Source organism: Peromyscus californicus, unplaced genomic scaffold, assembly GCF_007827085.1.
Source record: "Peromyscus californicus insignis strain IS unplaced genomic scaffold, ASM782708v3 Scaffold_20__1_contigs__length_68692818, whole genome shotgun sequence".
Classification (NCBI taxonomy): domain Eukaryota; kingdom Metazoa; phylum Chordata; class Mammalia; order Rodentia; family Cricetidae; genus Peromyscus; species Peromyscus californicus.
Window position 1 is genome coordinate 21,234,484 of NW_026294503.1, and position 26,761 is coordinate 21,261,244.

Below are 26,761 nucleotides of genomic sequence, written 5' to 3' on the forward strand. Positions count from 1 at the left end.
TACATACATACACATCACCACCACCCACCACACACACACACACACACACACACACACACACACACACACACACACACAAATGGGAGGGGATTTCAAGAAAAATACCCAGGCCCAGCAGCACTTGGGAAGTGGAAGCAGGAAAATCAGGAGTTCAAGGCCAGCCTTGGCTACATGAGATTTTTGTCTCAAAAAGTTGAATCTAAAAATAAAGTTAAAAGTTACTTTCCCTTTCAGGTCAGGTATTTTTCTGACCTGAAAATTTTTAGCCTTAAATTATGGTGATTTTTGTCAGGCGGTGGTGGCACATGCCCTTAATGCCAGCACTCGGGAGGCAGAGCCAGGCGGATCTTTGTGAGTTCGAGGCCAGCCTGGGCTACAGAGTGAGTTCCAGGACAGACTCCAAAGCTACACAGAGAAACCCTGTCTCGGAAAAAAAAATTATGGTGATTTTTTTAAAATCATAAATGTACAAAATTTTGTTCCTAAAATGGATCTTCAAATTTTTTTAATGAAACCATTATTTGATGAATGTCAAAGACCATCCCTAGAAAGTAAAAATTACTCTTCCTGTTTTATCAATAGGAAATTGAGAACCAAAGAGATTTAGTGATTAGTATCAGATTATAAAGTTAGACAATGATAGAATGAAGATCAAGATTGCAGAGTTGAGTGAAAAGCCCATGTCCATCCCCCACCCAAAAACCTCTCAATTCTGTGTAGGAAGTATAAGATTTAAAACATGAGAAACAACAGCTGGGCGTGGTGGTGCATACCTTTGATCCCAGCACTCAGGAGGCAAAGACAGGCAGACCTCTGAGTTCCAGGACAGCTGGGCTACACAGAGAAACCTTATCTTGAAAAACCAAACACAAACAAACACAAAGAAACAAACAAAACCTTGAGAAACAGACAGCTGTTACTCTAAGTTTAGGCCACCTACCTCCATGACTCGATGTCCATACTATCAGAACGGGACTCTTAGAATCAATCATATTTCACTAAAAGCTGTCTCTCTTGGTCCATCTTTTAAAATACTGTCTGTTTATAAAAGTTAGTGAGTGTAAATAATTTCTTTTGGCAGAGGGGTTGCCTAAGATATTCTATTAAAGGGAGTTATTTCCTTTTACTTCCTAGCTGTGAAACTTAGACACACTAAGACCTAGCCGGGTTTCCTGAGGAAAAATTAAACACTACTAAAAAGGTTCATGGCGTCAGGTAAAGCACAAACATAAATAAAGGCTCAACAAACCTTTGCAATACTCCAGCAAATCGTGAGGGCTGACTGGTCTTCTCAGAGCACTAGAAAAGACGAATGTGAGTTTTCCTTTGGGGGGAAAAAAAATAGAGCAGAGCATGATGTTCAGTGCTTACAATCCCAGAACTTGGGAGGCCAAGGCAGGGGGATCATGAGTTTGATGTCAACTTGGCCTACACAGCAAGAGTCTATCTCAAACAGCCTATCGTAATCAGTCTCTTAAAATGGGACGATAGTGGTTTTGTTTACCAATGACTGGGCTGTGCAAAGTGCTAAATGTTCTATTTTTGTGCCCAGTAAGTAGTCTTCAGGAAGGTCAAGTAACATTCATGGTAGCATGTGCTGCGGTATGCATCGACACTCCCCGCAGCTTGTGACTGCTACTGTTGTCACAGGACTTGTGACAAGGTACATAGACACGCGTGCCTGGATCTTACAGAAGGAAAATTCAAAGACACTTCAGACTATTTATTCGACCATGAAAGACACAATCCGAATTGCAGCTATGTGGAAGTTTACAATCCAAAAATGAAAAGGGATGATGCCAGCCCATTTTTTAATGAACATTTTGGACCAGTTTTGCCATTCAAACGTCTTTAACTCCACTCTTCTAAAAGTTTACCGTGTTGCTCTAGCTTGTCAGGTGAATGGCATTTGTTTTAATTTGTTTTATGAGACAAGGTATCTTTGTATGTGGTTCAATCTCACAATCCTCCTGCCTCATCTTCTGGAGTTCTGGGAACACCGGTGTGTACCCACGCCTGGAAAAGATGCAGTTGTTTTAAAACACAGCCTAAAAATCTGGAATGGCCTTGCCTGCTTGCGTGAGACAAGTTACCTCACTCCTTCGAGTCGCCTTCTGCATGCTAAAGGAAGGCAATGCTCAGATTATGATCTTCTGGAAATCAAGCAAGGCAACAACCTACGTGAAACATCTTTAATGCACCAGGTGTCGACAGGTGCTAGCAACAATTATTGCAAGAAGGGATTAAGAGCATTTAGGTAGGAGATCACAGCAATGAGGCCAGATTCTTAGTCTTTTTGAACAGCAGGCCAAGATGCTTTACTGACTCCACTCTAAGGCAGTAGGTTGTCCACAGGGAAAGTGGTCAGGAAGAGTGGAATGCCCTTCAGCGACATCCTCGATTGTTCTCATTTTTAGTCTCTGCAACACGGCTACGGAAAGTACAATAAAAATGCAAAATTCCCCAGCACGAGTTTGGAAACCAACAAACAAAAAAGGGATATAAAAGGAAACACTCAACCTCCTCAAGAAACGCACAGCTCACTGCCCCGCCTAGGTGTTTATATTTTTCTCCTTGGCCCCGCCCCCGGACCACGAGAGCGACCAGGCCACGCCCCCACGCCGAAGTTCCAGGGCCGGACTCGCCGAAATCTTCAGCTTGCCCGCAGGGATTCCCTCACCAGCCAATCGCGTCTGAGCCACGGGGCCGCCAGGAACAAAGATGGCCGGGGCGGCTTCGGCGAGGGCAGCCTGATCCGAACGCCAGGCACCCGGCAGGACAGCAAAGGCAGAGTGGCAGCCGCGCGGTCGGGAGCATGGAGGAGGGCAGCAGCGGCGGCGGCGGCAGTGGTGGCAGCGACAGCAACACCAGCGGGGGTGGCGGGGCGCATCAGAGAGAGCTGGAACGCATGGCTGAAGTCCTGGTGACCGGGGAGCAGCTCCGGTAAGGAGAGGCGCTCGGTCGGTGGGCTCCCGGTTGCACTGCTGGCGGTGCCCGCCGCGGTCCGGAGAGCACGAGCCATCTGGCTTGTGGCAGGCTCGGTGGCTCGCGGGGCGCCGGGACCGTTGCGGGCGCGTGGGATGGTTGGTTCGAGCCGCGCGAGTGCCGGGCGGCTGCAGCCCCGGGACGAGCAGCTTCAGGAAGGCTGCAGGGACCGATGCCGGGGAACCGGGAACGCATGGTGCAGGCTGCGCCCTAGCTGGGCTTCTGCAGCCCTGCGTCCCGCGGACTCGCCACCACTCAGTGCGCGCCGTCCCCGTGCCAGGTTTCCCTCATGATAGCCGAGAGCCTGCTGGGTTCGAAAAGAAGAATCGGATCGGACCCCAGCCCCTGAACGTCCAGATAAAAGGCACTAGCTTCACGATTGCCTTCAGTTCAGCTTTCCTTTTTGGTAGCAAGGGATGCTGCCCTTCCTTGAGCCTCAGTTTACTTATATGTAAAACTGGGCGGATCTCTGCGAGTCCCTTGAAGGGTTGCGCTTAAGGCTCGTCTTGGAAGAACGTGTCGGAGCCCTTTACCTCTCCCTTAATTGGCACGTCGTCAGTTGTCACTTGGGTCCACAAGGGGGCGTGAAAGTACCTTGTTCGGGGCTCACGTTTGGGACCCTGGAGTTGGCCGATCGCCCCGCACTTTTTCCTAGAATTATCACTTGCCCAATCTTACAAATCCAGGAACAAGCACTGACCTCCAAGGCTCCCTCGCTATTCCCATCGTTTCCTGTTCCTTTTTTCTCGGGCATATGCTTGAGAGCTGTGCTTCCGCAGCTGCAGATATTGTGGTCATAAATCAGATGGCCATTAGAATGAATCTGACCCTGCGGCGTTTCTGCCAAAACGAACCAGAGCCCCTGGTACAACCAGAAAGAGGTGCGCTAGTTCCCCCTGGTTCTTGGCTTAATTTTTTTTTTCTTTTTCTTTCCTGGCTTATTTCGGTTTCTAAATGTCTATTTCAAGACTTGAAGGAGAATTTTGCGAAGGTCCCTGGAGGTCTGGTAAACCACTGGGCTTTGCAGGGCTCAGTTTGAGGAAGTAGCTGTTCAAAGTCGGGATGATCAGCTAGTGTGACAGAAGGAAATTTACGCATTTTGGTTCCCTGTTGAATTTCAAGTGTGTGGTCGAAATGAAAGGGAATTAAAAACCTGTTTTCCTTCATCAAGAGTATGTTTTAATGAAGAAGATGATGTAAAGCTTTTCTGATTTAATCTGATTTTCTTAATAGTTTAATGCCTTGCTCATTTACTGCATTGCTGTTTGGAAAAGCTTCCTTGGGATGGGGATTCCTTACTTTTCATTTCTTTTACTAACACCATTGTGTCCCCAAAGCACATTCTCCTTCGAGATGCTGCTCCTTAAATGTACCTTCCCCAGAGCACTTTGCAGGCTTTCCAGCCACAGGTCTGCAGACCTAAGGGTAAATAGGTTCTGACCCCGGGTTAGATCTGGGTTGGAATTTCTGTTCCTCCTCCATGTAGCCAAGTGTTACCATGACTTTGTTTTGAGGAGGACTTTGAGCCAGACTGAATCCTGGCCGTGCCCTTTGCTAAGTTAGAATAGAGCCTTGGACAAGCTCTTTAGGTGAGAAGGATGAGTTAACAGTGGAATTTACCTTGCAGTGTTAATTCCGAGGATTACGTGGAGTTAGTCCCTACACGGGTGTTGATACACACCATGTGGTCATTAACCAGTGTAGCCGAGCTTGGACAAATGAATGTACTCGTCTGAGCTATTTCCTCATCTGTAAAGTAGCCATGAAGATGAAAATATTTCTTGGGGTGCTTTTGAGAATCTGACCCGGGCTTCCTGCATTAGTGAGCAGTCTGCAGGGGCCTGCTGGAGTGAATTGGTGTTACAGGTCTCTGCGCAATCATTTTTGACTTCCAGGCTGGTAAAATGTAGAAGGTCTGGGTGGTTGATAAGAGCACAGGATGTAAGACCAGACTGCCACGGGTTTTCTTTTCTCTGCCTCCACCATGTGTTACTTCTGTGACTTTGGGACAACTGACTTCCTCTCTTGCCTCAGTATCCTCTTTAGAGAAGGGGGATTTAAAAGACACTGTTTCAGTTTGGGGAAGGGCTGAGATGTCACATCCACATTTGAGTATGATGGTATGCACCTGCAATTCCAGCTCTTGGGGGGTGGGGACCAGAGAATTACAAGTTTGAAGTTAGCCTGGCCTACATAGGAAGTACTAGGCCAGCAAGGCCCTGTCTTTAAAAAAAAAGTCTGAGCAAATATTAACCATTTAAATTTGATTTGAAGAATTCAATTTCACTTTTATTTCAACCATTTTAAAGCAATTAAATAATTCTTTTTGTTGTTGTTGTTGTTGTTTTCAAGACAGGGTTTCTCTGTGTAGCTTTGCGCCTTTCCTGGAACTCACTTGGTAGCCCAGGCTCGCTTCAAACTCACAGAGATCTGCCTGGCTCTGCCTCCCGAGTGCTGGGATTAAAGGCGTGCACCACCAATGCCTGGCATAGATAATTCTTATATGTGGGGGAGGGACAGGGGTTATGTGTACTGCAGTGCCAGTGTAGAGGTCAAAGGACAAATTTCAGGAGCTGTTTCTTCCGTGTTTACATAAGTTCCAGGATCAAATTCAGGTTGCCAGGAGTTCACAGCAAGCACCTTTCCCTACTGAGGCATCTCTCAGGCTCGCCATATTGGCTCATGTCTGTAATCCCAGCACTTCTGGAGTTAGAGGCAGAAAGAGTTCAAAGCCCTTGGGTACATAGTGAGGTTTGAGGCCAGCCTGGGTGGAGCAAAGTTACATAATACTTAGACTTTAGTGACTGAAGTGACCATATGCCTGGTGTCCTAATTAATGGAGGGCCAGGTGTCTGGCCATCCTGACTGTCACTGCCAGAATGGACTCTTCTGTTCCAACTGTCCTCATCTTGTAGGGTTCCTGACATTGAGTGGGGACCAGGTTTTCTGCCTCTGATTGCTTCACACCCACTGCAGGTTACCCATGCTTTGTCTTTGTACTGTTCCATTGCTTCTGGGTCCTCACAGCAAGGGGCAGGTGATGAAAAGGGAGGAAATCGCCGGGAGGAAATGACCCAGGCAGTGGTGGCACATGCCTTTAATCCCAGCATTCCAGCTTGATTTCTGTTCAACTTCTTTTCCACTCTTTGGAGATAGGGCTATACTCTATACATACAGAGCCCAGTCTGGCCTAGAACTTATGACAGACAGCCTTCTGCCTCAGCCTCCCAAGTTCTGGGATTATCGGTGGGGAGCGACCATGCCTCCCTCCTTTTCTTTTCTATTTTTGTAGTGTGTTCTCTTGGGGGCAAGCCGGTGAACCCCAGCAGCCCTTGCTTAGCACCTTTCCCGGTGGACTGGGGATAAGATCCTCCACCATCAGATTGTGTTGTTGGATAAAGTGGGGTCCAACATAGAAAGAGCTGTGTACAAGAAAAGCAATGAGTTGGGAAGACTGTTGTGATCTGGGAGTTCCCGCTGCAGAGCTGGGGGCTGGCTGCATGGTGCCGACACTTTTTTGCAGTTGGTTGCAGAAGGACGGCAGAAGTTACCACATACATACTCTGCTTTCTTTTCCAGTAGGACCTTCTCCTATCTCTCTTCACACTCTTCCTTCATCTTAAAAGAATTCCCTTCCTTGCCCAGATCTTTCTTTTTATTTTAATTGTTTGAGAATTTTATACATGCCCATAATATGTTTTGATCAAATCCACCCCCACTTCTCCCCTTCAACTCTCCCATAGATCCCCCCATTTTTTTATTTTCCTTCCCAATTTCAAGTATTCTTTTTTAAGCCGAGTCCACTTAATTCTGCCAGAATTTGGCATGGGTAATCCCCCTGGGGCTGCATCACTGAAGAAAACTGAGTCTCCCTCCCCAAGCAGTCATAAATTGACAATTGTTCCTGAGGAGGGGGTGGGGGAGGAGGATTTTGTGAGTCCCTCCCCCATCCTCGGTGGGATTTTTTAGGTAGCTTGAGCTTGTGCGGGTCTTGCACAGTCACTGCTGCTGTGAGTTGTTCATGAATGCAGTGGGCTGCCACATCTTCAGAAGTCTCTTGTGTAGCCCGCCTCTCTCTCTCCCTCTGGCTCTTACAGGCTTCTCTTCCTCCATGATACCTGAACCGTGAGCGTAGGTGGTGTGACAGAGATATCGAATCTAGGGCTGAGCACTCTCAGTCTCTGCACACTGACCAGTGTGAGTCTGTGTATTGATCACCATCTACTGTAAGAAGCATCGATGAGGGTTAAGGGCTGCATTAATATATGGATATTAAGATGAGTCCTTAAGCCGGGCGGCGGCGCACGCCTTTAATCCCAGCACTCGGGAGGCAGAGGCAGGCAGATCTTTGTGTGTTCGAGGCCAGCCTGGTCTACAGAGCGAGATCCAGGAAAGGCACAAAGCTACACAGAGAAACCCTGTCTCGGAAAAAAAAAAAAAAAAAAAAAGATGAGTCCTTAGAGAGAGAGGTTATTCACACAAGAAGTGGTGGAGTTGAGAATCTGTGCCCTTATGTGGGGTTTAATTGCTCTTCCTGAGTAGTGATCAGGAAGAGGGTCAGAAATTATGGTTCTAGGGCTAAAGAAGTTCCTCAGTGGTAAGAAGAGCATTTGCTGCCCAAGCACCAGGACCCCAGTTCAGATCTCTGGTATCCATGTTAAAAACTGGCTGTGTTCACATGCAAACCTATAACTCCAACTCCGTTGGGATGGAGACAGGAGGATCATTGTCTCAAAGAAAAAAACCAAGAGCAGGACACCCAGTATACTCCTGGCCTCTGCATGTACAGGGACCACACACACACATATACATCACACAAAAAGTTATATATATTATGCTAAAACATTTTCAAAACTCATGTATCTGAGACTGTCACATTCTAGTATGACAACTTTTGCAAATTGTCTGTGGAAATCTAATCTGTTCCTGGAAGTATTTGTGTTTTGATGAAACAGATTTTTTTTTCCCTTTTGTCCATTGAAGTGAGTCTTCCATGCCACATGATTTTGAAAACCTGACTTGGACTGTGTGAATGCTAAATCCATAGTCATTTAAATGCAAAGGTAAACTGAGTGGGTTCCACTGCCCATGAGCTTGGAATGGGTAGAGAGGGTAATTTAATTAAGACTATACTGAGAAATTTTGACTTTGGTACTTGGGGTTATGAAAGCAGTGGGATGCTTTAAGCACTGCTTAATGGGCCATACTAGTAGGAGCATGGAAGACAGAGGTGCTAAGAATTATTTAAACTACCAGGGGCTCATTCAGGAGGTTTCAGAGGAGAAGAATTTTAGTATGTTGCCTAGGGATCGTTTTTGTGATATTTTGGTGAAGAAAGTAGCTGCCTTTTGCCCTTGTCGGAAGAGTCTGCCTGAGGCTAAAGAGTTTTGGATGATTCCATTGGCAGAAGAAATCTCAAAACAGCCTAATATGTACTCTGTCGTATGGTTATTAGTGGTAACTCTAGTGAAGATTTATAACGAAAAGGAGCAAGCTGAGCAGGGTAAATTACAAAAAGTAAATTTTGAGGAGAAAAAGAGCTCCAAGAATGGAATGTAGCTAAATCCTGTGTTCAAGGAGACAAATGGATTAAGAAATGGGATAAAGGGAGTGATGACCTCAGGGCAAGATCTTATCCAGCTAAGTTTCCAACTTGTGAAAAGGAATTAAAGAAAAGCTTAGAACTGGGTGTGGTGGGGTACACATTTAATTCCAGCACTAGGAAGGCAGAGGCTGGCAGATCTCTTGAGATTGAGGCCAGCCTGGTCTACAGAGCAAGTTTCAGGACAGCCAAGCTTAGGCAGTGAAAGTCAGAAAGTTGGTGAAGATGTAACTGAACTAGGAGGCCCTTGTTCCAGCCCCAGCAAGCAGCAGAACTTGGCAGCTTTGCCCACATGGTTCTTGTTTTAGAGTTAGGGAGAGAAGAAAGGAGTTTTGGAAAAAGCCACTGAGGCCAGGCATGTGTCAGGGGTGTCCCTGAATGGCAGCCTACTAGAGAGGCCATTGTGTGAAGCTGTGACGTTGAATCCTGGATTGTCTTGGAGAACCCAAGATGTTAGAGATTCCAGAGTTGTGGAATACCTGCTGAGGAGAGCTGCTGGCAGGGAGTAAAACCAGCCCAAGGGAAAGAAGTGTGTTGCAGTCAACAAAGATAAATAGAATGGAAGATCTGAAGAGCATTTTGACATGAGACATGGAGATGTACAATTTGGAGTTTACCTAGCTGGTTTTTGACCTTGCTTTGGTCTAGCATTTCCTCATATGTTCCCTTCCCTGCATTTTGGAATGGTAATGTATATCCTGTGCTATTATATGTTGGATGTATGTGATCTGCTTTTTGATTTTGACTTTCACAGGTGATCACAATTAAAAGATTTCATGAATCTCAAAAGAGACTTTGCACTTTGGACTTTACAACATTGTTGAGACTGTTATAGACTATGGGGACTTTGAAGTTGGACTAAATGAATTTTGCATTATGATATTGTTACAAGCTTAAGGGAGTGGAATGTGGTTGTTTAAATGTAATTGGCCCCCATAATCTCATAGGGAGTGGTACTATTAGGAGGTGTGGCTTTGTTGGAGTGGGTATGGCCTTATTGGAGGAAGTGTGTCACTATGGGGGTGGGCTTTGAGGTTTCCTATGCTCAGGATAATGCCTAGTGTCAGTCGACTTCCTGTTGCCTGCAAAATGTAGGACTCTAAGCTACCAGCACCACATCTGCCTGCATGCCACCAAGCTTCCTGTCCTGATGATAATGGACCAAACCTCTGAAACCTTAAGGGAGTCACCCAATTAAACGTTTTATTTATAAGAGTTTCTGTGGTCATGGTATCTTTTCACAGCAATAACAACCCAAACTAAGACAATGTTGCAAACTTTTCAGTTACTGTCTTTTATCTGGAGCAAGCATGGGCAGTCACTAATGGCTGCTTCTACAAAGCGATTCATCACACAGTGAGTTTTAGCTAAGTTGTAGGCAATTGTAGTTCTTTTAAACTGTGGGATATATTTGCTTTTTTTCTGTAACAGACTGCCTCCCCAAACTCTTACCCTCTTGCTGTTGCCTTTACACACACACACACACACACACACACACACACACACACACACACACACTGTTCACTAAATACTGGATGGTTCTCCTAAGGTTGCTTTTCCTTTATTCATTCCTCTGTTTGAGGTAGGCTCTCACCATGTAGTCCAGACTGACCTTAAATTCCATAATCTTCTCCCCTTAACCTCCAGAATCCTGGGATGCCTGGCTGGCTGTGTGCAGAAGAGAGCCAAAGAGGATGCTCAGATAGCTCAGATAAGAGAAGCAGGAATTAGAGCACACAGTCTAGGGAAAAGAGAAAGAATTGTGATCTCGGGTTATCATATCAGCCATGATCCTATTCAATGTACACCAGGAACTAGCCCGTGATCTCACTTAGATCCCCTAGTAGCTCGTCCTTTCTTTTTCTTCCTTTCTTTCTTTTTTCTTTTTTTTTTTTTTTTTTTTGGTTTTTCGAGACAGGGTTTCTCTGTGTAGCTTTGCGCCTTTTCCTGGAACTCACTTGGTAGCCCAGGCTGGCCTCGAACTCACAGAGATCCGCCTGGCTCTGCCTCCCGAGTGCTGGGATTAAAGGCGTGCGCCACCACCGCTCAGCGGTAGAGCGCTTGCCTAGCAAGCGCAAGGCCCTGAGTTCGGTCCTCAGCTCTGGAAAAAAAAAAAAAAAAAAGATTGGATCCACGTGTGCCCTCTGACAGCTGGAATTACCATTGTTGTTGTTTTTGATGGTGCTGTGTATGTGTGTATCCTAAATATATAAATATAGCTTGCTCATTTTCTGTAATGTTACTCCTTCTATGACAGAAACAAAGTAGTAGCACTTTCAAATGTAACTTCAGAACCTACCAAAGACACATATATGGGTATTGCAAAGACATTCAAACTGATTCCTGAGAATCCCACAGACATGTTCTAAGGGTCTTTGAAATCTGTTGAATTTGGAACCCAAGGAACTTGCAGCTTCCTTAGGACCTTCAGAAGGTCCCAGAGGAACCCTTAGAGGTGACCATAAGTCTTAACACTTAGGTCTACTGGACAGAGTAGCAGAAAGGAAGCCAGTAGGCTGTAGCAAAGACAAAACTGGGAGCTGTGGCATGTAGCTAGAGTTTTCCTGCCTGGTCCACAGTCAGGACAAATCTCTCTTACCCACCAGGCCCGCAGCTGTTCAAACCTAATCAAGTAAACATACAGAAACTTATATTGTTTACAAACTGTATGGCCGTGGCAGGCTTCTTGTTATCTACTAATTCTTCTATCTTAAATTAACCCATGTCTATTAGTCTATAAGTTGCCACATGGCTCATGGCCTTCCAGTACCTTGTTTCCCTTGTCATGGCAGCGGCTGGCAGTGTCTCTCCGCCTCAGCCTTCCACTTCCCCCATTTCTCTTCTCTGCTTGTCCCGCCTATACTTCCTGCCTGGCTACTGACCAATCAGTGTTATATTTACTAACCAATCAGAGCAACACATTTGATATACAGAACATCCCACAGCAGTGGCACATGGTTTTAATCCTAATATTTGGGAGACAGAGGCAGGTGGATCTCTGTGAGTTCCAGATCAGCCTGGTCTACAGAGTGGAACCTTGATTCAAAAAAAATTAAATAGATAACACATTAATGGCAATGATGTCCTGTTGCCTATAACAGACTGATGAGTTCTTTCAGAGACTTCTACCAAATGAAGTTGGATTCTTCACTTTGCCACAGAAATGAACTTCAGGACAAGTTGGCGTGAAACAGAATTAGAGTTTATTCATAAAAGATTTTGACATTGGTTTAAGCATGGGAATTAATAGAAGGAGAGGCCCTTAGGAAGGCTAGTACACACTCAAGAGCACAGCTGTGGGATTCTCAGGAGCCAGCTTGAGTGTCTTTGTAATAGGAAGGCTAGGACATACCCAAGAACTTAGCTGTGGGAATCTCAGGAAGCAGCTTGAGTGTCTTAGCAATGACCGTGTGTGTGTGACTTCGGTGGGTTCTGAAGTTACATCGGAAAGTGTTGCTAAGGAGAGTGAATGATCTGGGGCTGGTTCCTGGTGTGCATTGGATAGGATTACAGCCACTAAGATAAACCTAGGGCGCAGGGGTTGCAAAGGAAGCTAAGATATTTTTACTATAAACAAGTCTCCTTTAGAGTCTGTTTATAGTTTGTGAGGTTCCCAGAAAATTGTAGGTTTACATCTGGGAAAGGAGTAAGACCAGGCCTAAGGCTGTAAACGAGCTCAGGTCTTCAGCACGCCCCTTGCTATTTTAGCATTCTTGTTGGAAATCTCTCTACAAAAAAGGAAGTCTCTCAAGTCGGCAATCTTTACGGCAGTTTTTGTCCACTGTGCTTGAATTCTTGACTCAGCTGATGAGAGTTAGGGAGACCCTCGGGGAAGGGGCTCCTTGCTCTGCCTTTGTCACCTCGGTTTTTCCTGTCTGGACTGCACAGGTGCCAGGAGTAGAGTGTTTAATTGTCGTCAGGTGAGAGGCTTTTCCAACAGACACTTCTGCGTCTCATCTCCTCCTAAGTTAGCTATGAGAGCCAGGAGCGCCGTGCCGGGACAGTAGAAGGTCCTCAGCATGGGAAGGGAGAGCATGCAGAAGAACTTTGTCACATGCAAGACCATCAGGAAAGGGAAGATACCTAGTAAGCACTCAGTGAACATTCTGGAAGTTGTACCCCTATGCAGCTGTTGCTTTGAACTTTTACTTTATTTGTGTGTGTGTGTGTGTGTGTGTGTGTGTGTGTGTGTGTGTGTGTGTGTAGGGGGTATATGTGTTTGAGTGAGAGCATGGTTCGTGCCATTGAGTGCATGTAGAAGTTAGAGGACAACTTTTGGCCATCTATGGCTTCCAGCAATGCATGGCAGATACTCTTACCTGCTGAGCCATCTTTCTGGTCCTGCAGTTGTTTTTGTGTGTACTTTGAAGAAGAAAAATTTAAAAATGGGGGTTAAGCTGGGCAGTGGTGGCGCACGCCTTTAATCCCAGCACTTGTGAGCCAGAGAGGCAGGCAGTTCTCTGAATTCGAGGCCAGCCTGGTCTACAGAGTAGGTTCCAGGACAACGAGGACTACAAAAAGAAGCCCTGTCTCGAAAAACCAAAAATAAATAAATAGATAAAAATTAAACATGGCGGTTAGAGAGATGACTCAGCAGTTAAGAACACAGGCTGCTCTTCCAGAAGACCTGGGTTCAATTCCCAGCATCCACATGATGGTTCACACTGTCTATAACTCCTGTCCCAGGGAATCTGATGCTTTCTTCTGGCTTCTGTGGGCACCAGGCATGCATATGGTACCCAGACATGCATCAAACAAAACACAAGCACATATAAAAATAAGTTAGATTTAAAAAAAAAAAAGACTTTGGCCAGGCGGTGGTGGTGCACGCCTTTAATCCCAGCACTTGGGTAGCAGGGCCAGGTGGATCTCTGTGAGTTCAAGGCCAGCCTGGTCTACAGAGGGAGATCCAGGACAGGCACCAAAACTACATGGAGAAATCCTGTCTCAAAAAACCAAACCAATCAACCAACCAAATAAGTAATAAAAATGACTTCATAGGGTTGGACAATGGTTCAGTCAGTGAAATGCTTGTCATATAAGCCTGAGGACCAGAGATCGGATTCCCAACCCCCAGGCAAAATGCTATGCATCTGTGTAATCCCAGCTCAGAGAGGAGGATCCTTGGGCATGGTTGACTAGCCAGTCAAATTGTCAGCTCCAAATTCAGAGAGACCTCTTGTTTAGAAAAATAAGGTTGAAGAGGCCTTAAACCAGACCAATGACTCATTGCAATGAACATTTGCAGGTAAGGCTAACTGGACAAAAGGGTGTACTGTGTGACACAGCCAGGATCCCAGGGCCACTAAGACGAATGAAGAGGTGTTGGAGAGGCGGGAAAGATGGAGGAGCAAAGAAGTTTTTTGTTTATTTGTTTGTTTGGTTTGGTTATAATTTTTTTTTAATTTTCTTTTGGGGGAAACACTTCAAGGGAGAGGGGAGGATATGGGGGGACTGGTCAGAATTGAGGTGCATGATGTGAAATTCCCAAGGAATCAGTCAATAAATTATGTTTAAAAAAGAAAAAGAAGGTTGAGGGTAATTGAGGAAGAATACTCAACATTGATGTCTGGCCTATATAAAGATGCACATACATGTGCATGTACACTTACAGACACATCACACACGCGCGCGCGCGCACACACACACACACACACACACACACACACACACACACACAGAGAGGAATCAAGTGGGCTAAATATGTAGTTCACTAGTTCACTGGAGGAGTACGTTTCTAGTCTACATGAGACTCTGGGTTCAACTGATAGCCTGGATTGGAAAAAAAAAAAGGCGTGAATGTTCATTGTTTATGAATGATATATTTGTGATTACTTTTCTTACAGGCCAGTTTTGATATTTAATGGACTACTATGAGTTTTAGAATCAATAAACATGAAAACTTCAAAAGATGAAGGAAGACAGTTTGCCATTATTTCTAGTATTCATTTGGGTTAGAAGTGTTTTGCTTTTAGTTTTTTGCTTCCTATTTGGTCATAGATGGTGAATTTCCATGAATTTAGTGACTCAGAAAAATAGGAAGTGGCAAAAGAACTTCCCTCCATCGTGGGCACATTTTTCTGGTTTCCTCATTTTTCACTCAGATTTGAGATCCTTAATCACACGTGGAAGTCCGTGTCAGTGACTCTTTCTGTTGGTTATCTAACAGTTGGGGGAGGGACACAGGAGAGACAGAGTCAGGGCGAAGGCTCAGTGGACGGCTACATGGCGGCAAGCAGCTGTTCGCCTTTCGGGTAGCAGGAGGAGCAACTTGAGCTGTTCTCATTGGGGCTGTCACCTCCTTTGTAATGTCCATAGACCCCTAAGTTACTCAGGTCTGCACAGAGCCGTTTTTGTTTGTTTGTCTCTTTAAATAACGTCTTTTAGGATGGGGAGGAAAGGTGAGCTGCAGCCTAAATGACTCACCAGAGTGAGGAGCAAGATAATGTTTATATTCTCAGGTTTGGGATGCCAGCCTGGCTTCCAGATTAGGGAAGCCCATGGCAGCTACAGAGATGGTTGGTAGCAGTTGGAAAAGGCTTTGATCTGTTCCCCATCGCCCTGGACCCTCAGACCTACATTTGCAAAGAGCCTAGGTTTGGTTTCCAGTACCCATGTTGGGCAGCTCAGAACCACCTAAAACTCAAATTCCAGATGATTTGACACCTCCTTCCAAGAACACCTACCTTCATGTGCACATACCTACACACAGACACACATGCATTCACATCGTTTTTTTAGGAAAATTATTATTATTATTATTATTATTATTATTATTATTTTGGTTTTTCAAGACAGGGTTTCTCTGTGTAGCTTTGCGCCTTTCCTGGATCTCACTCTCTAGACCAGGCCGTCCTTGAACTCACAAAGATCCGCCTGCCTCTGCCTCCCAAGTGCTGGGATTAAAGGTGTGCACCACCACCGCCCGGCCTCAAGAAATTATTTTTATTAAAATAAATCTTAAGAAAATAATCCAGCTTAACTCAATAAATAGGAAAGCTGACAAATACTGATATTAAGTTATTAAAAATCTAAGCACTAGAAGTATAGAAGATGCCAACTGTTGTTGGAGGAAAAAACTATTTTTGCTCATTTGGCTCTTTGGTCTTTTGGGGGACCCCAACACTCAGACTTCTTCCTTTCCTTCCAGATTTCTCCTTCTATTTATTCTCTCTGCCTGCCAGCCCTGCATATCCTTTCTCCTGCCTTGCTATTGGCCATTCAGTTCTTTATTAGACCATTGGGTATTTTAGTCAGGCACAGTAACACAGCTTCACAGAGTTAAACAAATGCAACATAAACAAAAGCAACACATCTTTGCATCATTAAACAAATGTTCCACAGCACAAACAAATGTAACACATCTTAAAATAATATTCTGCTACAGCCAACAGGCATTTTTGTTGTTTTGGATTGTTCGTTTGTTTGTTTTTGAGACAGGGTCTCCAGAGCCTGCTGGCCTAGAACTTCTTATCCTTCTGGCTCCACCTCCTGGGATTATAGCTGTGTATCATCACATCTGCTGGGTGTTTGTGGTAAGGAAGGACATAAGGAAGCTATCCTTCTAGCACAGAAAAGATGACTGCTAAGGAGACTCTTCCAGGGCCAAGGGGGTCAGGAGAAATTCAGCTCACAACCTACAAGCCTTCTTGGATCCACGCTGTGGGAAAGCAGGCCTGTGGGGACCTTCTCGTTCTGGGCTATCCTGATACTGAAGTCATGACCTTACAAGCTTGTGGCAATACTCTGGCACAGTGTAAATACCTTCATGGACTTTGAGACGAATTTGGGACAAAATGTGATGGTAATCAATGTAGAGGAGGGGAGCAGATTCGGAGTTTTCTTTTTAAAACTTTTTGTTTGTTTGTTTGTTTTGAGACAAAGTTTCTCTGTGTAGCTTTGGTGCCTGTCCTGGGTCTCGCTCTGTAGACCAGGCTGGCCTCGAACTCACAGAGATCCACCTGGCTCTGTCTCCCAAGTACTGGGATTAAAGGCGTGCGCCACCACCACCCATCTTAAAACTTTTTTCACGGTATCCTGCTTGTGTGTTGTTCTCCCCACTCCCGTGTGTGTGTGTGTGTGTGTGTGTGTGTGTGTGTGTACATATTTACAAGTGTGTGGTGCATGTGCACAGGTGTGTGGATGTGTGTGGGGCCCAAAGTGTTGACATCAGCATCTTTCTCAGTCAGTGTTTACTTTCTATACTGAGGTAGCATCTCTCACTGAACCCAGGATCTTGTTTTAGCTAGTCTAACTAACCAGCTTGCTTTAGGGATTCTCTGTTACTGCTCTTCGAGAGGGCTCCATGCTGCCAGGCTTTTATGTAGGTTTCAGAGATCTGAACTTTATTCCTCATGCTTGACTTGGAAACACTTTATCCAAACCTGCCATCTACCCCAGCCCAGGTATGTGTTTTTCTTGATGGTTTGTGAAGAAGTGGATATTGGAACACGGAACAATGCAGCCACTTACTGAATAAGAATGACAGTGTCAGATCCTAGTCTATGCATTATGTGTATATTGTTACATTATGTCCTTGATTCTTTGTAATAATTCAGTTATCTCTGTTCTAAAATGGAAAGATCCAAGGCATGAACGGTTTTTCCACATTTATGTAGATTATACATTTGAGAATTTGGTTTCTTGGATTTAAATGCAAGGCTCTCCCTCTTTCCATTCTCTGGCATATAACTGTGCATGTTACATTTGTAAACTGAATTTCCCCGAAACGGCCACATTGTTTTTGAGTATTCTGCATGCCAACTGATTGACTAGGACTTTGATTCTCCAGAGTTGGAAATGACCCAGAACCAAAATGATCTCAGACTGCTGCCTTTTGCCTCTTTCCTAGCCACTTATCACTAACTTCTTTATCTGCCCTAACATCCGTATCTATCAGGTAAAACTTTTGGAATGCTTTAACGTAACAGACCTAGCGTTCACCAACCCAAAAGCTAAGAATGTCTGAGAAAGCATCTGAGACCAATAGCACAGATTTTTCCACTTTGCTGTAACCCGCCACCTACCTGATATTCTCACCAGCACGTCTGCAAAGGCATTGGTTCATGACTTTTGTTCATTGACTACAAAAGCTCATCTGACCTCTTCCATAGTGAAACACGTCATTCAGGATAACCTGAATTCACCTTCCCAGGCCATGGTGTTCATATTCGGCTCATGATAAATGATACCTTCCCCACCTTTGAGCAAGATATATAGTTTGTAGCCATACACCTATGGGGGGCATAATTTGTATTTAAGTAATTGGTAAATCATAGGGTCGATATACAGACTGTTTTCTTGGATGAAGCTTGGTTAGAATTCCTGTTCTGTTCCTCTTCCGTGCTCTTAATTCTCCTCTTTGGGCATTAGCTTTGTCTTCATCAAGCCCTCCTGCTGTCACACAGGGCCACTGGCATTGATACAGGCTGAAGACAAGGCTGATTGCTATCAGCCACCTACACAAGCATTGAGTATTGATTTTTCTTTTTCTTTCTTTTCTTTTTTTTTTTTTTTTTGTCCTATCTTAATTCATGGACATCAGTATAGCTGTATCCTGGTGAGGAAGATGTTGTTCTTCTGTCTAACTTAGCTTAATCAAGATCTCTCTTGGGGACAGATATGGGGTTATCCCCACCCACACCGAATATCTGCTGTACTCTAGAGCTAGAGCATGATAGGGGGATAATCATGTCCTCCGCAAAAGATCATTTGGTTTCAATGATGACAAAGTGGATGTGCCCCTGCCCTCCTGCCCTGAGTATATAATGTGATTAAGGTAAAATTTAGGGAAAAATACCTTCTGGGGCATCTATCCAAGGAGGAAAGTAGCTGTAGAAAAGACACAGGTTGGGGGATACTGCCATGAACTTTGGAACTGTCTGCTTTTAACATCCTGCTCCCTGTACAGCCCCACAGTGACAGCCTGTCCCGAGACACCCTCACTTTCTGTCACCCCATCCCCTACCAGCCCCTGATTTGGAAAATCTGTCATTCATGTGTGCTCAGTAAGAGCAGTAAAGTAAGTCAGACGGAGTGCACACCAGTAATCCCAGTAGACCCAAAGCCGTAAAGTCAAGGCCACCCTGGGCAGCCAGGGCTACACAGCAAGACTTTCTCACTTCTCCCCCCCCACACCCCAACAGAAGGAAAGCACAGCTGTCAGCAAAGGGCAGATGCTGCCAAGGGCATTAGTTCAAGCTGCAAGGACCGATTTGTATCCCCTGAATTCTGATGTCTTTCTAAGAAATACTTCCACCTGGAAAAGGCCCCCCCGTCAAGGCTGCCGGTTCTCTTTGTATGAGCAAAGCCACTTAAGGAGGAATTAAGGCGGAGGCGGGTGGACTTTCTGGAAAAGTTGACAGTGTGCTTTTCCTTGCAGAATCCGAGGCAAGGTCCTGCGGGTCAGCCGTTTCAACTCATTTTGTCAAGTTCTTCCTTTCCATCTCTAGAAATTAGAAATTAGAGATAACCTTGGCTAGCAAGGAGGCATTTTTTCCCCTCCCTCCGGTTAATAAGATTTAATAGGGCAGGAACTTTGCCTCAGACTTCGTACTGCATCATCGTACATGTAACTAAGAAATGAATCCAAGTAAAAGCGGTTTTATTCTCTGATAACGGGGTGTTTAACCTTTTTTTTTTTTTAAATATGAGGCACATATCTGAATTTCCCCTGCCTTTCTACTCCAGCGCTGACAACACAACTCGGATATAAGAAGCATAGATTCTCTTTTGCTATGTTTACTACCAAGAGGAAATGATGGAGAAGCATCCATGAAATCTAAGAAGCGGGGCTGGGAGCCAGCACATCTGTTGAACGTTCATCATTTGCTGACTTTGCACCCACTGTGGCGTCCAGCCAGGAAGCACATCGTCTGCTAACTGAGGACGTGGTCGCTGTAACTTATCATCGCATCTTTCCCGTGAAGACGGACCAGTTAGGGACAGGAATTCAATAGAAGCCACTATTCTAGGGCCACGGAGAAGGCTCGGGGCAGGTGAAGGCGTGCTCACTTCCCATGTCTGACAGCCAGAGTCTCCAGGAACCACGCACGACGTGGTAGAAGGGGACTCCATCAAGAGTCCGCTGATTGTCACACGTGCACCCCCCCCCCCCCCCCCAGAGAAGTTAATTAAGAAAACCAAAACCGCTGTTCTAGTACACTAGGACTTATTGAGTCACTGTTTATCCTGGAACAAAACAGTTGACTAATTTACATGCTTAATGAACCTCGAGGGACTCTCCCCAGTTGTCTTCCTGCTAGCTCCATTTGGGGTGCTTCTTTTGTTGCTAGATAACTTATTTTCCTGAAGGGGAACACAGAGGAGCGAGCGGAAGTTGGTTTGGCTCCTTATCAGCCCTTCTGAAAGAAATGTTTATCCAGGGAAGACTTGGAAATCTGTGAGGATTTGGAGATCATCTGGCTGTTTTCTCTTCTGCCATCCTGTCCTGATGCCTCTGAATCCTCAGGTTTCCTGCTTGAAGCCAGACCTCAGAAGAGTGCTTAGGAAATGGGGCGCAATCTCCTAAAGCCTCCCTCTTCCTGGAACACCTAACCCCTCACCCACTGGTGCTTCTGGAACCTTCAGCCTCTGTCAGAGGAAACATCTAATGGCCAGGATCTCCTCTTCTCTTTCTCCTCCTCCATTTTGTCTTCCTTCTCCTCTAGTTCCTCTTCCTCCTCCTTTGACAGGACCTTAGGTAGCTCAGGCTGCTGTCAAACTTGGGGTCTTCTTGCCTCAACTCCCCAAGTGCTAGGCTTACAGGTCTACACTACCATATGCAATTTCTCAGTTTTTTTTTTTTTTTTTATTCACGAGCATCTATGTATGTGGACTGTGTTGGGAGGGTTCCCATCCCTGTAATCGTCATACTTACAGAATTTGATTATCGTTTAGGCAAATATCACAATTTATCATTATTGGTAACTTAAATGAAAGGAAAGAGTACTACTGGATTTATAATAATGGCAGTTTGGCTGCTTTTGAGATGCAGTCTCACTAGGTTGCCCTGAGCGGCCTGGCGCTCACTAATTAGCAATGCTCTCTTGAACTCACTGCTGTCCTTCTGCCTCAGCCTACCTAGCCTTGCCAGAAGACTGAGAGAAGGAATTGTGTGATTGCAGGTGTGTACCGATGCTCCGGACCAGTTTGTACTTTTTGTTTGATTGTTGTTGAGACAGGGTTTCATTATATAGCCCTAGCTGGCCTGCAACTTAGTATGGAGACCAAGCCGGCTCAAACTCCTAGACATCTGCCTATCTCTGACTCTCGAGTACTGGGATTAAAGGCATGTGCCATTCATTATGCCTGGCCAGTTTCTGTTTCTTACAAATAAAAAAAACTATAGGTGCCAGACATTGAGTAAATAAATCCTACTATAGATGTCTTCTTCTTCTTTTCCTTGCCAGGAACATAGACTCAATATCTCCTGCTACAAATGCTAAACCTGTGAACAAATGCTCAATCTACTTGGTATGGGGTAGTCCCTTACATGTGTACAAGGTCAAGAGGGTGAGACTATTTTATTTTTACCCACTAGTTATATAGATGATTGCACATCATTCCGTTTTTGTAACTCTAATGACATCCTCGCTGTTCTAGGGATCCAGCAAAAATACAAATAGATGCTTGTTGGTTAATCCCTAGTGGAAAGTGAAATTGCTTTTCATTTTCAAGCAGGGAGGCCGGATCCTCGTTTCCTCCTTTCAAACTAGAGGACCACTAGGGCTTCTGGCATTGACCGTCTGAGCTTCGCAGCTCATGTTGGGAGGAGGAACTGAGTGCTTTTATTTAGCTGAGCAGCTCCCTTGTTTTCAGTCCTGTATCTATGCAAGACAAAGACACTTGGCAATTCTCTCGTGAGCCCCATAACATTTCTTTCTCTTTCTGTATCGCACGCAGTCTGTCGCCTCCGTGTGTTGCTGGAGTTGCTAAATATTTAGTACACAGACTACTCCTTCAGGGTCGCTGATGATGGGAGTGTAGTTAAGATGTTAATGTTCAGCTCTCATGGCTTCGTGCACTCACAGCAGCCATTATAATAGACAGCACGGATGCTGTCTGAGAAAACAACCGGACGTGATGCTGCTTGTTAACCATTGGTTAATAACAACGTTGTCTCTGCACCAGTTTTCCTTTCCTCCTCCCAGTCTTCTGGCAAGTGTTTGTGCTGCCTTTAAGAACATAGGCTGACATTCCAACAGCACCTTATAATTTGGAAAAGATTTTACATGCATTATTCTATGAGTCCTGTCCCTATTGATCCTTAGTCTAAGTCACTAAGAGGATTGTGAACAGTCACTCAGATTCCCCACTTATTGGTGAAATTATTAAGGCCACTCCACGTAGTTAAAAGGAAGATTTATTTAGTGGGTAACTTACAAATGAAGGGATAGGTAGGTGGTGGGTTCTGGAAAAGACACAGCGCAGTCCGGCAGTGTTCTCTGGAGAACTCCCCTTGATCTACCTCTATCGTCCAGGTCCAGGAAACAAGAGAGCATGGCGTGCGGGATCTCGGGTCTTCAGGGCCCTCCCTTGGCCCCGCCTTGTAGGCGTGATAGTTACCGAAGCCTCAATGGGGGTTGGAACTTCCAGACCAAAGCTGGAATGGCTACCCACTTTTTGTCTAAATAAGAAGGTTCTAACTTAATACAAGATTATATACAAAGGAATGATTATCAAATATTGTCCAGGAGTAATGAGGGATAATGACCTAAATAAGATGGAACTACAATCAATGCAAACAATATCAAGCAAGAAACACATAATAAAATCCAGAGAAGTCTAGAGCGTAGGTAAATGGTATGTTACAAAGATCATTCCAAAAGGTGTCCTATCCTAAAGAACCTGAATCTAATACTTAATATGTTCTATCTAAGAGATTATATATATATATATATATATATATATATATATATATATATATATATACTACATTGTAACTATAACTGCTAGTCTTCAATCCCATCAAAGACCTGAGAAGGAATATAATGGTACCTGAGAAATGGTAGATGGATGCAAGCAACTTTTGGGAATCTTGCAAGAGTAGACTGAGACAGTTGGCAGCCTGGACAGTCACCTAATGTTTCTCAGCATTGTTGGTGCATTCAAATTGGCTATAGGCCTAGAGTATCTGACAGATCATTTTCAGAAGTAGGAATTCTGAAAGACCATCTTACCCTGTCTTGGCAGAGTACAGTGGTCGCTTTCCTTGTGTCTCGCTTGTCCAGAAAGGACAGCATTGCATTCATACTGTCAGCAGTGGAGGCAAGGGCAGTTCTTTGCCCAGTAGGCCATTTTGTGCCAAGAAGACAAACTTCCAAATAGAAATGTCTTAGAAGCCCAACACTCTCTCAGGATCAAATTGGTGCTGCCAGGAGCAATTGTGCCTCACGTCAACAGAATTCTAGGTTATTTAAATGCCATATTCTCTAGGTCTATGAAGTGTTTGAAGATTACCTGTCCATCTGACCTATGTATCTGTAAATCTGGATAACCTAACTATAGAGATGACAAGCATAAGTGACTATAAATCTATAAGTCTTATCTACCGAAATAACCTAAGGACTAAGGTTTCATGTAAACAAGGTAAACAGTCTATAATCAAATGTATGGTAAAGAACGATGACTTCAAAATTGTGACAATACACAAGATATTTATAACAGAGGTAGGAATATATAGTGCAATATGCAATATGACAATAATCTTAAATATATATCAATGTACAGAATATCCTAAACAGAAGTAGAACATACATACAGTATGACAGATATAAATTTATATTTGTATCAATATACAAATATTTCAAGTAAGAGTAGAAATATATGTACATTATAACAAATATAGTTCTGTATTTGTATCAATATACAAATGATCTTAAACAGGAATATAAAAATAGTTTACATTTGTATCAACATATAAGAATCCATAACAGTGCAAATTACAGTGCAAATTATCTAAGGCTGCTATTTTACTAAATTTGTTTACTAGTATATACAATAGTCTACCATAATATCTTATACCTATCCATTCCATTCCTTTTTTTTTCCTTTTTTTATGAGAATACTGAGTCTAATATTTTTTTCACCCCCAACTCTATAACCATCATCTATAACCCTGAGAAATATGAAACCTTAGGGAGAAGGGGCATCACTTTTGGCTACCCACTACACCTACTTGTTCAGCAGTTTTTGGAGACAGTGTCTCATGTGTCACAGGCTGGCCTACCAACTCGCGATGTTGGTAAGGGTGACCTTGAACTTCTGATCCCACCGCTGCCACCTGCTGAGGCAATAGTTATCTCTACCACCACAGCCAGTTTGCCATGTGGGAGATTGATCCCAAGGCTCCATGCATGCCAGACAAATACCTTACCCCTAGAGTCACTTCCCCTTCCCAAATTCTGCAATATTTTCTTGTTCACTGTTAATGTCTCAGTGTTCAGCATTAAGACGGGTGAATGGTGAACATGAGGTACAAATGTACTAAGTGCTAAAGATGAGTATAAGAGAAAGAGAGTGGGAGGTGGAAGAGGAGGGAGGGAGGGAGGAGGGATGGAGGGATGGAGGGAAGGAGAGAGAGAGAGAGAGAGAGTGCGAGCACAAGCACCATAGTTGAGTAGCAGAGTTCCTATTTAGGATTTTGAAATTCCTTTAAAGTGCCTTTACCTGCTGAGCCATCTCTCCAGCCCTGTAGGTCACACTTTAGACCCTAAATCCTATGGCAGTGGGCGTCAGCCTCACTATAGTGCCCCCTATCTTGCTGTGTCTGGTATTGCTGGGTACCCTAAAATGCTTGGGTTGGGTTGGTTTGCAGTGTACTGAGCCTAAAGTGATGAGCTGTTTCCCAGGGTTTTGTTTTTGTTTTTGTTTTTAAGGAAGTCCTTTCTGGGTTTTCTCAGGGCTCGTTGCATGTCTTCTCCTAAGCTGTACTGTTTGTGTTAAGTGGTCAAGGCCCTCATAAAATTCTCCAGGTCTCCAGAGCCCATGCTGATACTCATCAGGGACAGTAATATTTCTATCGCTTGTTGCTTGTGCCGAGGAGCTGATGAAAGGGATACTGTGATGTGCTTGGCACAGAGAAAAGGCCACTCGAGATGGTGAATAGCCCTTGCATAAGCAAGAAGACAGAATGAGGCTATTCTTCCTCCCACTGTTGCTCTTACTGGGAGGGATAACAACATCAAAAACATATTTTTTTTTCTCTTGATCTTTGGATCTCGGGGTGGCTGATGTAGTGACAGAACTGTCCTTTTCATGTGGCAACCAACAAGACACAGGGTTAGTGACAGCTTTTCGCTGGTCAGTGGATCTGAATAAGCTGGAGAGCAGGGCGCCGGGCGAACATGTTTTCTTCTTGTAATACATAATTCTATCGCATTGCCTTATGGGTTAATTTGAGGCACAGGTTTCTCCACTAAATCTTAGGGGAACCTGGAAGTATTCTTTTTCTTATTTTACTGTAAAAATAATTTTCTGATAAATATTTTATCTTTAATCAGTGTAGTGGTTTGCATAGGTAGGCCCCCATAGACTCATGTGTTTGAATGCTTGGCCATAGGGAATAGCACTATTAGGAGGTGTGGCCTTGTTGGAGGAAGTATGTCATTATGGAGGTGGGCTTTGAGGTCTCAGATTCTCAAGCTAGGCCTAGTATGACATTCCCTTACTGTCGCCTGTGGATCATGATGTAGAACTCACAGCTCCTTCTCCAGCACCATGTCCACCTGCATGCCACCATGCTTTCCACCGTGATGATAATGGACTAAACCTCTGAAACTGTAAGCCAGCCCCAATTAAATGTTTTCCTTTGTAAGAGTTGCCATGGTCATAGTGTCTCTTCATAGCAATAAAACCCTAACTAAGACAATCAACTTATAAATACTGAGACCCTGTGATCCTGCTTTTGATCACAATGAACAAGATACTAAGATGTAAGCAATATAATGCTTATTTTTAGGGAACAACTACTCCCCCCCCCCTTGTTTGGCTGTTAAAGATGATTCGTTAAGTAGATAGAAATAACAAGAGCCCACATATTGGTGGAAGACAATTGAATAAAATATTCATTTGATAAAATGTGCAAGTTGGGGCTAGAGAGGTGGTTCCATAGTTAGGAGCACTGACTGCTCTTCCAGAAAATCCAGGTTCAATTCCCAGCACCCACATGGCAGCTCACAACCTTCTGTAACTCCAGTTCCAGGGGATCTGATATCCTTTTCTGACCTCTGCAGGTAACAGGCAAATATGTGGTACACATACATGCATGCAGGTCAAATACTCATACACAGAAAATAAAAATAAATAAATCTTAAATATAAAAAAAGCCTCTAAATGAAAAAAATGCATGCCCCCCCACACCCATCAACACCTGAGGCAGGTGGGAGATCTGGCCCTGAGGTCATGAGAGCAGAAGAGCTGTCCCTGCCTCCTGCCGCCCCCTCCAGCTGCACAGTTGGGAGAGCAGGCCCTGCACATTGCCTGGGCAATAAAACAGAGCCAGCCTCAAAGGTGTGAGTATGGGAGAGCTGTCCCCACTACCTATCTGGCATGCGGCAGTGAGACTGCTCCTTTACTGCCTGCAACAGATAAGCTAGCTGACCTTCCCCTCTACCAGCTGCAGCACTCAGGAAAACGGGCCCTGCACCTCACCTAGGCAGCACAGTAGAGCTGACCCTGTTGACAGAGCTGTCGGTGAGATAGCCCTGAGGGTGTGAGAGTGGGATAGCTGGCCACGTTCCCCTGTCTGCCATGTGGTGGGGAGGGTAAGAGAAAGATGCCCCATCATCCCCTTGACCCTGTCACCTGTGGTGGGCGAGGGAGCTGGCCCTCCCTTTTACCAGCTGCAGCACTCCGGAAAGAGGACCCTGCATCTTGCCTGGGCAGCACAGTAGAGCTGACCCTGTTGGTGGAGGGAGATGGTTGGGATCGGGAGTCATGATGTGAAAGACACAAAGAGTAAATTTAAAAAAGTTTAAAAAAAAGTGGGGGGGGGGGGTGGGAGGAGGGAGGACAGTGGAATCCGTGGCCGATATGAAAAATTAAATTAATTATAAAATAAAAATATTTTTTAAAAAAGTGAAATGTATTTGTTTTTGTTCAGTGTTCCTCACAGACTCCAAATCCTCATTGTTTTCCTCACAGTTTATGCTTTGGAGAGACTTAGTGTGGGAT

The 26,761-nt window shown here is 44.5% G+C and overlaps 1 protein-coding gene across 1 annotated transcript in view; it reads left to right on the forward strand.

Moving 5' to 3' along the window:
• The first annotated feature begins 1,723 nt into the window (after nt 1-1,723).
• Deptor (DEP domain containing MTOR interacting protein) overlaps nt 1,724-26,761 on the forward strand; it is a 152,237-nt gene continuing 127,199 nt past the window's right edge. Inside the window, exon 1 of the mRNA XM_052749203.1 lies at nt 1,724-2,943. Within this exon, the coding sequence (XP_052605163.1) occupies nt 2,816-2,943 (128 nt within the window). The 5' untranslated portion in view covers nt 1,724-2,815. The remainder of the gene's footprint in view (nt 2,944-26,761) is intronic.